The following is a 14929-nucleotide window of genomic DNA, read 5'->3' on the forward strand; positions in this document are numbered from 1 at the left end:
CTTGCTCGATCCGAAAAACTCGCCAGAACCCAAAAAACTCCTAAAAAAAACTTTTAAAAAGTCACGTTATAGACAACTTGTGGAAGGATCCTGTCAACATCTTTTGCGTCAGATGTACTTCAAGAAAATGATGAGAAAATAGCGAGAGTCGGTGGCCTTTAATAAATCCAAAGGTATAGAATAGCATGATGGCCAAGCATTCTCAAAAGCATCGAGTCCGGAAAATTTCTTTCTTGCAGTGGTAGGTCTCGCAAAGTATTATGCGTTCAAGACTTCAAGGAAAGAAATTATGTAGAAATTATATAACAGGAGGTGGAGAAGCTTAGCATTCTGTGTGTTACTGCCAACATCATTTTTTTTGGTTTTTTGTGGCTGCAAGCACCAGGTTTTCTCAGAAGCAAGAAATGGGTCAAATCTGGACTAGTTTACAGAATTCATTTAAACGTATTGATTATTGTTGTGCGAATTTTATTGTTTGATGTTTTAGAGATTGAGATCATTTTATACACAGTTTTGTTATAAATAAATGTAGAAATGTTAGATTTTAGGCTTTTGTAATTTATGCAGTAGAAAAATGACTTTCAAATTAATCCCATTATTAAAATTTGATGAACTTTTACACTCAAATAATATTAAAATCTTCATTTTATTATTATCTGACTTTGGTTAAAATTTTAAAACTACCGATTATTGATTATTTAGTCATTATGTTGTGATGCAGACCACATCCCGGGACAATATCTGAATGGGGTTATAGACACAACATTTGACAGATTACCCAGTGGTGAAGAGACCCGTGATTCTGCCAGCGCTACAGCTCATGACTCTAAAGAGATTTCAACCCCTACAGCAGGTGGACCAAAGAAGAAAACTGTGACTTATGAGCAGCTGCATGAAGCAATAGTTGAGGTCTTCACGTAAGCATCTAAAAGTGGAGAATAAATATGCAACTTCATATTTCATTTTTGAAGATCCTTTCGTTAAATCTTATTTTTTTTTCATGGTTCTTCTTATGCAAAATAGGAAAATCAACCAGATACCTGGCGCCAATTGGGCTCCTCCATCAAAGGAAGCTGTGTTCGAATTGCTCGAGGTATGGAAGTAGGGATTAAATTTGACCAGTATTTGTTTGTGTTTTTTTAATAAAGCGGTAGTTTTTGGATAAAACCTTGTGATAAGTGCTTGGTGAACACTTCACTTTCATTCTTAAACAAAATTTATATTATTTCTTATTTAATTATTGGTAAATATTTTCTTATTTAAGAATCAAATATTGACCTAATTTGTATATCATTTTTAAAACTAATAGGTATATATATATATATATATATATATATATATATATATATAACACTTTAATATTTTAGATACAATCAATTTAAATATAATTCAAACAAAAAAAATGCAATTTAAATATAATTCAAACAAAAAAAAGTGATTATAGGAAGTAAGACTATAAGATAAATATTAGATTATGCTGAACTTAAAATATTAAGTTTTTAATATGAGATTCCAATATAAGCACAAAATAACCCATGGTGTTGAGATTCTAACACAAACTCATACACAATGGTGTTGAGATTACAACACAAACTCATATACAATGGGTATTTGAATGTATTACCCAAAAAAAAAAAAAACTTTTTTTCTTTTTTCTTTTTTTGTGTCTCCACCCACATGTGCTATCATGACTTGTGCACACTTCAACCTAAAACCTAAAGCTTTAAGGTTGAGATTCATAAAGCATGCCCATACCCATAGGTTATAGGTATGCTATATGAACACTCCATTGAGATTCATAAAGCATACCCATACTCATAGGTTATAGGTATGCTATATGAACACTCACTTATGAGGATAGAAGAACATAATTAAAGGTTTTTTTAGGTTGTTAACAAAATTAATATAATTGATGATTTTTCTTATTTGTTTATGTGAAATAGTGATTTTCTGTTTGATTTTTAGTGGAAACAAATCTATAATGATTAGAAAACAGAAATATCAAAAGATTTATTTATCATTTTTATTAGAAAACAGAAATCATTCTAGTGGCTCTGAACATTCCATACATTATGTAAATTTGAACTCAACTGGGTGTTAAAAATTGAAATTAATTGTTCTTTTTCAAAATACATTATAGTTAATGGATTTGACTAAACTATTTCAGAATTTTTCAATAATAGTCCACTACACACCTACAAAGATGTTGTGGAGAAAACCCTAAACTTTACCGGCAAGAAAACTTAATGTTCATTTTGCAATAACTATATTTTGAAACACATGAATTCCAACTGCATGCAGGCTTCTGATCAAGATCAAAATAAGGAAATCTATCGCGAGGAATTCCGCGAGTTTGTCCGAAATTTCTGTGGACATCTAGAGACAACATACGCAAGAGAAATGATGATTGTTATAGCTGTCCCTATTGCAGCTACATTGACAAAGATGGCTACTACCAGAGTACCTGTAGTGGGAGACTTGCTTTCAAAAATACCCAATACATTCTTTTATGCATCAGCAGTTATTGCTATGTTCATCAGAAACAAGTATTTCGTAAATAAAAGTCCATGCCCAATCTGATACAAGTCTCTGAAGATCCTAGTAAACTATAAGACAATGGTGTACTTTCACAAGTTGGTTTGATTTCAACCTAAATTTAAATGTTGTCATGAATGCAGCTCATTTTAGTACCAAATTCATAGGGAAGTAACCTTGGATGAGGTATGGTTGTTTTAGAAATTTTTCTACTAATAAAAATTAAATCTTGAAGTATTAGTTTCTAAAGATGGAAATTTGGATTAATGTCATAACAATGATTACATTCCAACAAACTTTATGTTCTATGATTTTAAGTCTAATGCAATTATGTATTTTAGCATAATAAGGTGATTGAGGTTTCAAGCAAAATGCAATGATTACTTATCACCAAAGTTGAGTGAAAAGATTTTGTTTAAGATAGTTCTTCCCCTTTATATATATATATATATATATATATATATATATATATATTCAATCACTACAATGACACATGATCCAACAAAAAGTGCATAATGAAATGATCACTACCCAACAACACCTGATCTAACAAATAGTAATAGCTTTGTCAAAATACTATACCAAAAATTCTTCATCACACTACGAGGGAATAAATGTCTATGAGGATTGCCTGAGTTTAATATGTTAAAGGATTTTAATTCTAAGTACCACCAAAGAAAAGGGATATTTATGCATTTCTCATATAGTGAGTATTTAGGCATTTCTCATATAGTGTTGTTGGACAAAACTTTGGAATGAGGAAGGATGAATTTTGGAATCATTATGATTTTAATTTTATTTTAAACTTTTAAAAGTGATGGAGGAAAAAAAAAACCAAAGTCGAATCTTAATTAATTAACTAAAACTTTAACTTGACATTAAATGAAATGGAATTGATTTAAAATCTATCTTTAGTTTATTGCAAGATGATAAAAAATATAATAATATGATATTGAAATCATTCGATTTTGATTCTATTTTAAGTTTTCAAAATTTGAGAAATGAACTAATAGAATTTGATTTAAAATTGGCCTTCAGTTTATTGCAAGATGATAAAAAGAACTTAGATGAATAAGAATAATCATATTGAAATCCCCATGATTTTGATTCCATTTTAAGTTTTCAAAATTTGAGAAGGAAATGAAAAGAGGACAACAAATCTGAATTTAAGAAACTAAAATTATTTAAAAAATCTATTTTTAATCTATTGTAAACTAATACAAAAAGACTTGGATGAACAAGAATAATGAGATTGATCTAAAATCTGCCTCTAATCACTAATACAAAAAGACTTGGATGAATAGGAATAATGAGAGTTGGTGCCTAATTATAATTGTGATCTCAAAATTTTCTTAGGCTTTGAGAAGTGATCGGAATGTAAAATTATAAATGGAGGAGTGTTACTTAACCAAGGTGAGAGGACCAAAGATTATGGTTATGGTGTAATTAGGTGGGGTTTCCACCCAAAATTTAGTCAAATATCAACTAAGTTTGACTATAGGACTAATGCTATGAGAATTTCACCCTATAATTATCAATGTATGATTGCAAATATTTGGTTACTATGTTTAAGGTATAGAATAACAAAAAATCATCATCCTTGAATGTACATTGTAGTGGAAAATTTCGATGTGGCATGTGTGTGGCACAAAGTGGAATTTTTTTGTTTCATCAGGGCATATTAATATTCTACAAGTGTATAGTTCTAGTACTACAGCATGGTCTTGCAATTCCAAACTTAAATTGTACTAACACATTATCATACTACCTTCGTTCATTAATGTTTTTCATAGACAAAATCCAAATTAGTTCAAGTGAACTTGGGTAAGTGTCAAACTCAAGAGATAGTCATGTGCAAGAGCCCAATGTCCATGGTGGGTGACCTTCCAATATAGCTTGGCATGAACTTGTGTGAGGCACAATGAAAATGACTTCTTCGGATTAATGAGTTAGATGAATTCTCTCAACCATCTCTACACCATAAATTTGTCATTAAACAAAAAAGAGCTCGATAGCATGACAAGTTCATAAAGAAGAAAAGATTCAAATTTGGGATTAGGCTTTGTTATTTGACTCGAGTTTTAAGGACTTCAAGGGAAAATTATGCATCATTGACTTGGGCCATATGAGATTGATGCCATATATGATAATAGGTCCATTAAGCTCCCTACTATTGATGAATATAGGACCCCACTTATAGAAAATAGTCATAGGCTTTGATTATATCACAAGCCCCTATCAAAAGAGGCATTTTCAAGAAAGCTCAAGGAAGGATAGCCTAATAACAATTTGGATATTTTCCGTAAGGGAGAAATCCCCTCTAGATGTTTCATCTTCGATTCTCTATTAAAAAAATGAATAAGTAAATTTATATTAACTCAATAAATAAATGAATAAATTGAAAACTATATCATGAGCAGAGGGACACTGTAATGACTATGTCAAGATTCTCCTATTCAAGAAACTTATAGGTTCCTTCTAATGACATCTTTGTCATTATTGTATGAGAATGAAATTGCATTCTCCTAAATTACTTATGATATGGGGAAGGGAATAATCATATTGTTGCAACACCAATACAATATTGCCTACACACAGTTGTTGCAACACCTTCCTCTAGGCAGAACTAACACCATTTGTTGCAACAAAGTTGTTGCAACACCTTAGGTTAGGATGATATTATGATTATGCTACAACACCTCTCCACTAGGTCAAGACAACATCCATTGTTGCAAAATCAATGCAAATAATTGTTTCAATACACCATGCTATAACACCTCCACCAAAATATAGCTACATCCCACTTTTGGTTCCATCACCAATTTCATAAAATGAGATAGGACATGACATACCTATCTCCACCAATTTGGAGAGGATAGCCAACTCATAATGATGGCAAGCATTGAAAATATATGAAATTTCCTTACATAACATTTGACATTAAAATTTGGCATAATAGCACTTACCTTGTAATGATTTCCATAATCATTCATTATTATTCCCATATCACTCCATCATTGCCTCACCCTATGACATGACCATCACCATCACTCATGCTTATAATGCCTTAACTACAAATTTCCACCTCTCAATGAAGTATTCATTTGTGTTGCAACTCATAGCTATTTGATTTTTTACTAGCTATTTGATAGGGAGAATTTGTTTGGGTGAGAGTTAGTCAAGCTTTGTATTTCTCAAGATCTCATAATTTGCAATGGTCTAAAGAAGTGGCCCAATTCTATCGATATGACTTGCATCCATGGGCTTGGTAGTAGTGTGGTAGACTATGGTATTTCCAATCTCCCTTTATACAACGAAATAATAAATTTTGACATATTAAACGACCACAAGCCTGACTCTGATCATAGGCCTTTACTTATAACTCTCAATTTTGTCATGCATAGAGATCCCGTAGAAGATAATCCTTATAGCCAAAAGAACTTGATCTTTGATATAAATAAAAATGATCTCTTCCTAAATGAATTAAAAACTAATTTTCTTCCTTTATCTAGTATAGACAACATAGAAGACCTCTATCATAATTTTACTACAACCCTCTCATATTCTATTAACAAGTTCTCAATTGAAGTTTCAAGTAATAAAAGAAATAGCAAAACCAACCCATGGTATGACAAAGATTGTAAAAGTGCGAGGAGAGAAATTAAGGAAGTTGTTGATGAATCTCTTAAAATTGGAAAGATAAAAATATACAAAGACCTAACTAAAAGGAAAAAAAGGCAGTATATGCGTAAAAGACAAGAGAATCTCTTACACCTCTATAAAGTGGATCCTAATAAATTCTGGAGGCAGATTCTAACTAGAAAAACTAAAGATAATAATAAAATTGCTTTACATGACTGGAATTCCTATCGCAAAAACCTTTATGAATCTCCAAATGTCATGGATAACTTTGAAACCCTACTCACAACGAACGAAGCTTTCTCATTAGAAGACATTGGTTTTGGGGTTAAACGTATCGTAAATGGGAAAGCCAAGGACGTTGAAGGTTACTAGGTGGAAATCTTAAAAATTGGAGGTCCTTTCCTCATCCCCCACATCCACAAGCTTTTCAATCAAGGGTTCCCTAAACCATGGACTCAGAGCCTCATTATCCCTATTTTTAAAAGTGGGGATACAAATAACCCCTCTAATTATCAGGAAATTTTGATTAGCCCTCTCTTAACCAAGTTATATGGTATTATTTCAGGAAAGAAGTTGAGCATATGGCTTGAAAGTGAAGGTAAGCAGGCTAAAGGCCAAGTGGGTTTTAGAAGACAACACTCAACAACGGACCACCTTGTTGCACTTAGGATCATTGTGGAGGAATGTCGCAATGATAAATCTAATCTCTTTTGTTGCTTTGTGGACTTTAGAAAGGCTTTCGATACGGTTCCTAGAAATAACCTATGGAATAGATTAGAAGAGCTAAATGTTCCTTTCGAGTTGAGAGCTAGCGCTATAAGGTTATACGAGAATGTAATTACCAAGTTAAAGAGCAATGAGGGGTGGTTGAAAGATATTAAGTGTAATATCGGAGTTAAACAAAGTTTCCCTCTCTCCCCTACCCTATTTGACATTTACATTGACAAGCTAGAAGGTTGTTTAGAGGAAGCAGGTTGTGTTGGCATGATATTAGCTGGGATATTCATCATCCTTCTTCTCTATGTTGACGATATTATTCTTCTCGCAAGGTGCCCTTCTGATCTTGATAAGAAACTTAGACTTCTTAAGGATTTCTTCTCTACCATGGGTATGACTGTCAACACTGACAAAACAAAAGTTATGATTATCAAATCCAAGAAGGACACTTACACTAATTTTATGTATGACAATAATAACCTGGAGGAAGTGTCTTCTTACAAGTACCTAGGAATTGATATTCATCACAAGCTCAACTAGAACTATAGCATTGAGAAAAGGATTAATGGAGGGTGGAAAGCTTATTTTGGTCTTGAAATAATTGTAAAATGACAAACCTCATAATGTGGGATAGAAAGAAGATCCTCTTTGAAACTTTAGTCTCTCCTGTCATCTTATATGCATGTGAGGTTTGGGGTTGCAGCATCTCTAGAGAATTGTAGAGGAAGATTGAGAAAATCCAGAAGCATTTTATAACATATAACCTCAAAATTAAAAGCAATACACCCTATCCTATTCTCCTTATAGAAGTGGGTATTTTCCCTATCGAGAGCCTAGCTATGACTAGGCTTCTATTGTAAAAACACAAACTCAATAACATAGGAGACCATAGAATTCCTAAGCTAGCTTGAAATTCTAGCCAAAACCACCTAAGGCTCAAATGAGGTTGGTATAAAGACACCAGGGCTTGGTTAAACCACTGGGAGATCAATGACAATGTTGTATTGCAAAACATTAATAACATTAAAAATATTGTTACTTCTAAGTTCAAAGAAAAAATGTGTTGTGAGAAAGATTTAGCAACTAAAAGAAAATTAAGATATTATAATGAGGTCATCAACCCCACCCTAGAAGATCAAAAGTATCTCTATGTTTTAACTAGCTCAAAGAAGAAAATTAATATAGCCAAGATTAGAACGAACTCTCATGAGCTCCATAGTGAAACGGGTCGTTGGGCAGTTCCTAAAACACCATGGATGGAAAGGATCTGCCATCTCTGTGAGAATATGAACATCGAGGATGAAAATAATTTCCTCTTAGAGTGCCCCATGTACAACCACATTAGATCTCAGTTTCATAATCTTTGTTGCAATATTGACCTTCCTAGCCTTTTACGATGTCAAAATTACAGTTAGATCGGTAAGCTTCTCTCCAAGCTTTTTGAGCATAGGAATAAAATCTTAAATCAAACTAAATAATTCCTTTGTTTAGGTTTGATAGACCAAAGTTTGGTCTCATTGGACATTAACCATCATCATCATCATCAATATGGTGCTTCATATACAACCTTTTGACCAAACCATCCAACTAAGCTTTATCCGAGTCACGTATAGTTACCAAGAGTTGCATGCTAAATATGGTCCATGGAGAGGCATGCCTAAGTGAGCACAGGGATCAAGTTGTCTGCTCAATGCATCAACCAAAACTACAAATAGATACATCTATAAACCATTGAATATAAAAGTATTTGATGCATGTGGGATAAAACTCCCCACTTTGACAAATAAGAATATGACTTGGAGATTCCGTATGCCTATCAAAGTTTTAATCTTGAGAGGTTGAGTGTTGGCAAACAGTGATAGGAGTATGAGCATCATCTTGGCGATGAAAAAAAGCTTCAAAATCCATTCATGTCAAAGTTTTCAAGTTTGATGAGCCTCGATATTGCAACAAGAATGGTACAACTCCCAAGGCTACTGACTTTAATTATCAACTCGGGGTTCGTACAAACTTAAGAGGTGTCAGCACTATATGTGTGACATACCATGTGTCCTTCCTTTGTTGTCATGACGTAATGGAGTGCATGTACTGAATTCAAATCCTAAACTAATTACAGAAAATGAATTGTTCAAAATGGAACCTTAGCCTATTGCAAGAAAGAAAGTACAATGAAAGAGACGAAAATTCAATGTTAAATCACACCATTTCCTAATTAACTGCCAAGAAACTATGCTTTTCAATAATGCTAAATTATCATGAACCAAATGTTACTATCTAAGAATGGAAGTAAGAAGCATCAAACATCACTAATGTGCAAGTAAAGGGACTGAAATAAGTCTATTTTTGTCTTTTCATGCAAAATCAAGTATGCAAACTAATTTCCTTTGGTGATGTGTCAAGTGAATTTAAGGATGTTGAAGGTTGGATGGAAGGGTTAGTAGATGGTTAAATGGTGTAGGAGACCCTTGGGAGGCTTTTGGTGACTTCCTAGAGGTTTTACATCAATTTGGCTTCAAAACAGACCGTTTCAGGAAAACCTATAGGCTGTACTAGAAACCTACAGGATGATCCTGTAGGAATTACAGGAAACGTACAGGATACAGCTGAGAGAAAAATGTGAGGTTTTGGAGGTTATGGGAGGCTTATGAAAGGTGTGTGATGAGTGGAATGGGGTGGGAAAATTCCTAGAATCAGTTAGAACTCAAAATCAAAGTCGCAAGATGGATAGATTCGCTCAAAAAGCTTGGAGAAGTTTCCTTGTGAAATGATGAAATTGGTGAGGGTTTAATGACCAAGCTAATCAAATCCAAATTGGATGGAAAAAAATTTGTTATTAACTAGGATGTGTTAGGTCCATATTCCAATTGGAATCACTCAAAAAGACCTATGTTAACCCATGCAAAAAAATAAATAAAAAACATTACTAGTCGAATATCTAGAAATTTGAGAACTAGTGAGCTAGCAAATATAATAAATGCCTAGCCAAATCAAGTGCAAATGAGATGGGGTAATTTTTGTTATGAAATAGAATGCGTTTGTGATCTAATTCATTTGGAATCAATTTGATTGAAGCTCATTAGCATGCTCTAAAAAATAGAGGAAATTTACTGTTTTTTGCTAAAAAGGAGGTCCAAGAATCTAGATTTGGGAATGAGAAGACTAATCCAAGAAACTCAATGATTATTATGAAATTCCAAAGCTTTTTAAAAGGATGAAATAATGCTTGTGATCCCGCAAAAAAACTTACATAAACCATTTAACTTAATCCTACAACAAGAAATTATTAATCCTAAATGCAAAAATAGAAATAAATAAAAACAAGAGATGCATGTGAATAAGAAATTAAAAGAGGGAAAGAAAATGACACAAAAGGGCTCTGAGGTTCCTAGGATGTCCAAGCCCAAGGAAACTTAGATACCTATGGAGGAGAACAAGATTTAGAAGCTGAACATGACACCAATCTTCATTATTTTTGTCAACAGAATTACATCCCTGCAAGAAAATACAATGGAGCTGCAAGAATACAAGATCTCTCCACAATAACACTAATGAAAATCTCTCCCTAGAGGAAAATTTGACTTGGTACTTATAAAAAATGATTAGGAATCATTCCCCATGAATGGAGGAAGCTTTCTCCACCAAAATCCCTTGATTAGTGTATCTAGTCCCCAATACTATAAATTTGCATTAAATGGCAGGGAACACATTCCTCGATTTTCTCAATCATTCCCTAGAGGAAAATTCGACTTGGTACTTATACAAAATGATTAAGAATCATTTCCCATGAATGGAGGAAGCTTTCCCCACTGAAATCCCTTAATTAGTGGATTTGTTCCCTTGATTAGTGGAACACATTCCTAGATTTTCTCAATCATTGGAGTTCCACAATTTGTGTCATAATTCCATAATATCTTGTTGACTTTATTATTTACTATTGATCCTCCAGTAGTAGGGAACAATTCCCTAAATTATCTCCTCCTCCAACTCTTCATAATCTTCCCAATATTCTCATTATATTCCACAAAAATAAATAATATTAGGCACAAATATTCAATTATTCATAAACCTTCCTAATGAATATATTAAAGTTAAAAATAAATTATCTAATGCAAAAAGAGAGGTTTAATGTGTTGAAGGATGGTCATAGGCCTTAATTTATGTTTTAAATTAGAGGCATGGGCCTTAAATTATGTCTAATTTAGAGGCCCACGATACCCCCTACTAAAAGTGCTGCTCATCCTCTTAGCAACTTAGTGACCTAATTGTGCCTCATCCATGGCCCTGGTGGCCTCTCTCTTGTGCATTAAGAATACTTGTTGTAAGCTCTGCAAGGACAAGCTCAAAAACATATTTGTTTAAATAAAAATCATTGTTTATTGAGACCATTAGCTTGCTTTCTTGCCCTTATTCAAGATGGTTCTTGATTGTTTTTTCAGTTTGGCAAGGTCTTCCACACCCTTATCAACATTCTGCTACCTTGTTCCACCATTTATTTGCCTTAGGACTACCTCCTGTAGGATTTTTGGGTCACTGTAATTCCTACAGGATCATCTTGTAGAAAACACAATCCCTTTGTAAACTGAAGTAAAGGAGTGGAAAAAATGACAAAAATAGTGGAGGAATGAATGGTAATGAGTGGTAAAATAAAAATGTGAGTGACAGGGGTCTCTTTGTGATCCTCCTTCACTCTTTGATCATCCTTCTTGCTGATCTGCAAATGGAAATATCATGAAAATGGAGAGGATGCTCTCTTTGTTTTTTTTTTCAAGAATGAAATGGGATGGATGAATGATGAATAGATAGAGAATATGAAGTGGATGGAATGCTTGGAGTGTTATGGTAACCTTGGCATTTGCAAAAAATTCTTCTTTCAATCGTTGTCCTCATTCCTTTCATAATTTGACTTGTTAACATTGCATGAGTGAAGGAGTGAGTTGCAATTAACTAGCTGAAGGCGGCTGAGAGTGCTGACCAATCCTTATCTTATAAAACCTCATCTCTCATGCATTGACAACAAATTTCTAACTATAATATGCTCAAGAGAAGAGATCAAGAATATTTCATACATGTACCTACTTGATGGTTGTTGGAGAGACATGCATGCTGCTGTTGAGTTGATGTTGATGTGCAGGTGTTGGTGGTGATGGTGATGATCCTGACATTGCTGCTAAGCTTTGGAGAAGCTTCTTTGACCTTTGAATCTCCTTTAAAACCGCTGAGGTGTTGTTCTGTATCCTATAGGTTTATAGGACAACGACCTTTTGTCCATTTTCCTAAACGGTAGACTGGATTGAGCTGAAACTTTTTGAGCATGTTGCCATCATCATTAGGAACCTCCCGATAGAAAAATTTGGTCAATGGATGCACAGATCTTGAGAAAAAATAAAAATGGCTGAAGGTAATGGAGGCCAATTTCTTGGAAACCGTGCACTAGAATTTGTTGAAATTGCTTGGGCATGTTACCATCATCAATATGCATCTCCCCATGAAACAACTTTTTAAATGGATGCACAGATATTTATAAAATGAAAAAATGGTTGAAGGTGATGGAGGTCAATTTCTTGGAAACCATGCACTAGAATTTGCTGAAACTATTTGAGCATGTTACCATCATCCATATGCATCTCCCCTTGAAACATCTTGGCAAATGGATGCATGGTTTTCAAGTTATGGAAAAAATAAATTTCTTCTCTATGTATTTTTGTATCCTGTAGTAAAACAGAGCATCCTATAGTTTTTTAGGACAATAAGGAAAATGAGTGGTAGAAGCTTGAGAATGATGGGTGGATGGTGAAAATATATGAGGGTGATGGATTGACATGGCCTTGGCCTTGTTGGAGCATTTGAGCGAAGTAGGAGAAAGTCAAAATTTGACTTCTTTTGACTAGGCTTGATCAATTTTCCTTTTGGTACCGACTTGTTCTTGTTGCTTGTAGATGTTGGAGAGTACATGCATTTATCAAAGAGATGCATGGAGAAAATACTTCTTTTATTTATTTTTTCTCTTTTTTCTTCTAGGCCTACTGGTCACCTCAATGAGGTTTTCAACTAGTAGGTCTACCTAGGTGCCTCAAAGGAGGTTTTCACCTAGGATCTTTTCTTTTTTCTCCTTTTTTCCTTTTGCCAACCCGTTGATTGCCTCATGGAGGTTTTCAATCAATGAGTCAATCTGAGGTGCCTCAAAGGAGGTTTTCACCTTAGATTTTTATTTTTTCTCTTATTTTTCATTTTCTTTTCTACCCTACCCTTCTTGAAAAACAAAATCCCTTTCAAGTATAAGAATACTTCCAATGGAGACATTTGCACATCAAGATGAAAGACAAAATGATGTGGAGGCTTGAAATGTATGTTTTTACATGTATTTGGATTTCAAAGACCGAATGATTTTATTTTGAAAGGATCAAGTATAGTTGAGGAAGAGAGTAATGTTGCAACTTAGTGACTGTCTGGAACCATATTTCAATATAGTTGTGATGTACTTGGTCCTTTTGTTGATCTAGATCATTATTCATGTCTTCTTCTACCATGACCTTCAAATCTTCCTCTTTTTGTTGATTGTTCTCTTGAGTACATGGAGGATTTGATGGTAACCATGACGGAGTTCTCTCGATCTCTGATTTTGATGCATGTTCTTCATCAATCATAGCCCATGGTTCTGTAGTATTCTCATTTGAATCTTCTTCTTCTGGATGTGGTCCTTCAATGATATCAAGATAATCTCTTTTTTGCAATACTCTTCCTAAGCTATGGTGAATACCATTGAGCTCAAGAGGAGATGTTTGGAAGTTTTGTACCTCAGCATTGTAAGTGGGCTGAGCTACTTCAATGTGTGGGTTTGGAAATGGTGGTACATGTAGTTGAGTGGGAGTGTATATTTTAGATGGATGTGGATGGGGTTGTGGTTGTGGTGGAGGTGAATGGCAGGGACAACATGGAGTTTGGTATGGAGGATATGGAGGAAAATACTGAGGATATTGTGGATGGCTCCCATAAGTTCCTTGCCAACCTTGTTGCCAAGATTGGTTTTTGGGTTGAGATGGCCAATGTTGTCAAGGAAAAGGTGTGTTCCAAATACTTTAAGGTGGATATGCATAACCTTGAAATTGTGAATTACGCTCTTGCATCATATGAGGCTGAATAGGCTTCCATGGTCCTCTTGGAGCTACATAACATAGCTACATTGGAAATTGACTTGCTCCATTGTCCTCTTGGTAAACTTCCTTCAACCTTGGTAATGATGGACAATGTTTAACATCATGTGATTCTACAACAAAAATATCAACATTTTCTTTTCCTTCATCTTGCATTCTTAACATTTCTACTTGTTTTGTTAGATTGCTAAGAATTTTGTTTTAAAATCATCAAACAAATTTCCAATTTTAGCTTGACTTACCGATCTTGATGCTGATTTACCTACTCTTGCTTTTCCTCTTGATATGTGTTTGCATGTTTCACAAAATTCCTCAAATGATAATTAATATGCATCACTTCTATTCATGAGATTAAGGAGATCAATCCATTCATCTGTAATTGTTCTAAGTAAGAGGGTTTTTAGTGTGTACGATCCTAAATGATGTAGTTTTTCCCTCTTAACATTATACGTGAACCTCTCTATTAAGTTCTCTAGACTCTCATCTTCTCTTTGATTCATTCTAAAGATTTCTTATTTAAGATCATGATCTTTATATTTTTCTAGGAATATCTTTTTCATATCATTCCATGATCTTATTGAATTATTCCCTAAACTCATGAACCATTTAAGAGATCTATTCTTCAATGTTGCTGGAAACAATCTCAATTTTTGAGTTTTTAATAAGTAACCATAATATCTACAAACAATCTCAAATTCAAAGAGAAAGGTTTTCGGATCCTCTCACCTTAGACCATGAAATTTTGGAAGAAAAGAGGGAGGGATGTTCTTCATGTGCACACTACTATCAGTATCTTGAATGGGAAATCCGAGAGGATCTTCCTCATTGCCATCATCTCCATCCATTTCTTCTACATTCTTTGCCATCTTCTTCTTCTACCTATA

General features: G+C 33.9%; 1 protein-coding gene across 1 annotated transcript; it reads left to right on the forward strand.

The window, feature by feature from the left end:
- The first annotated feature begins 259 nt into the window (after positions 1-259).
- LOC149257924 (uncharacterized) lies at positions 260-2775 on the forward strand. The gene is made up of 4 exons (XM_089370397.1): positions 260-444; positions 722-917; positions 1024-1093; positions 2302-2775. The coding sequence occupies exons 1-4, from the start codon at positions 405-407 to the stop codon at positions 2578-2580; spliced, it is 585 nt and encodes a 194-aa protein (XP_089226523.1). The 5' UTR covers positions 260-404; the 3' UTR covers positions 2581-2775.
- Positions 2776-14929: the final 12154 nt, after the last annotated feature.

Source organism: Pinus tabuliformis, chromosome 6, assembly GCF_031772625.1.
Source record: "Pinus tabuliformis cultivar Carrire ecotype Pingquan chromosome 6, CPIR1, whole genome shotgun sequence".
Taxonomy (NCBI): Eukaryota; Viridiplantae; Streptophyta; class Pinopsida; order Pinales; family Pinaceae; genus Pinus; species Pinus tabuliformis.

Bases quoted from the DNA above. Each gene is read 5' to 3' on its own strand.
- LOC149257924 (XM_089370397.1), top strand. From the start codon at position 405: ATGGGTCAAATCTGGACTAGTTTACAGAATTCATTTAAAC. The intron at 445-721 runs GTATTGATTATT...GTTGTGATGCAG, and splicing joins TTTACAGAATTCATTTAAAC to ACCACATCCCGGGACAATAT. The intron at 918-1,023 runs GTAAGCATCTAA...TATGCAAAATAG, and splicing joins GCAATAGTTGAGGTCTTCAC to GAAAATCAACCAGATACCTG.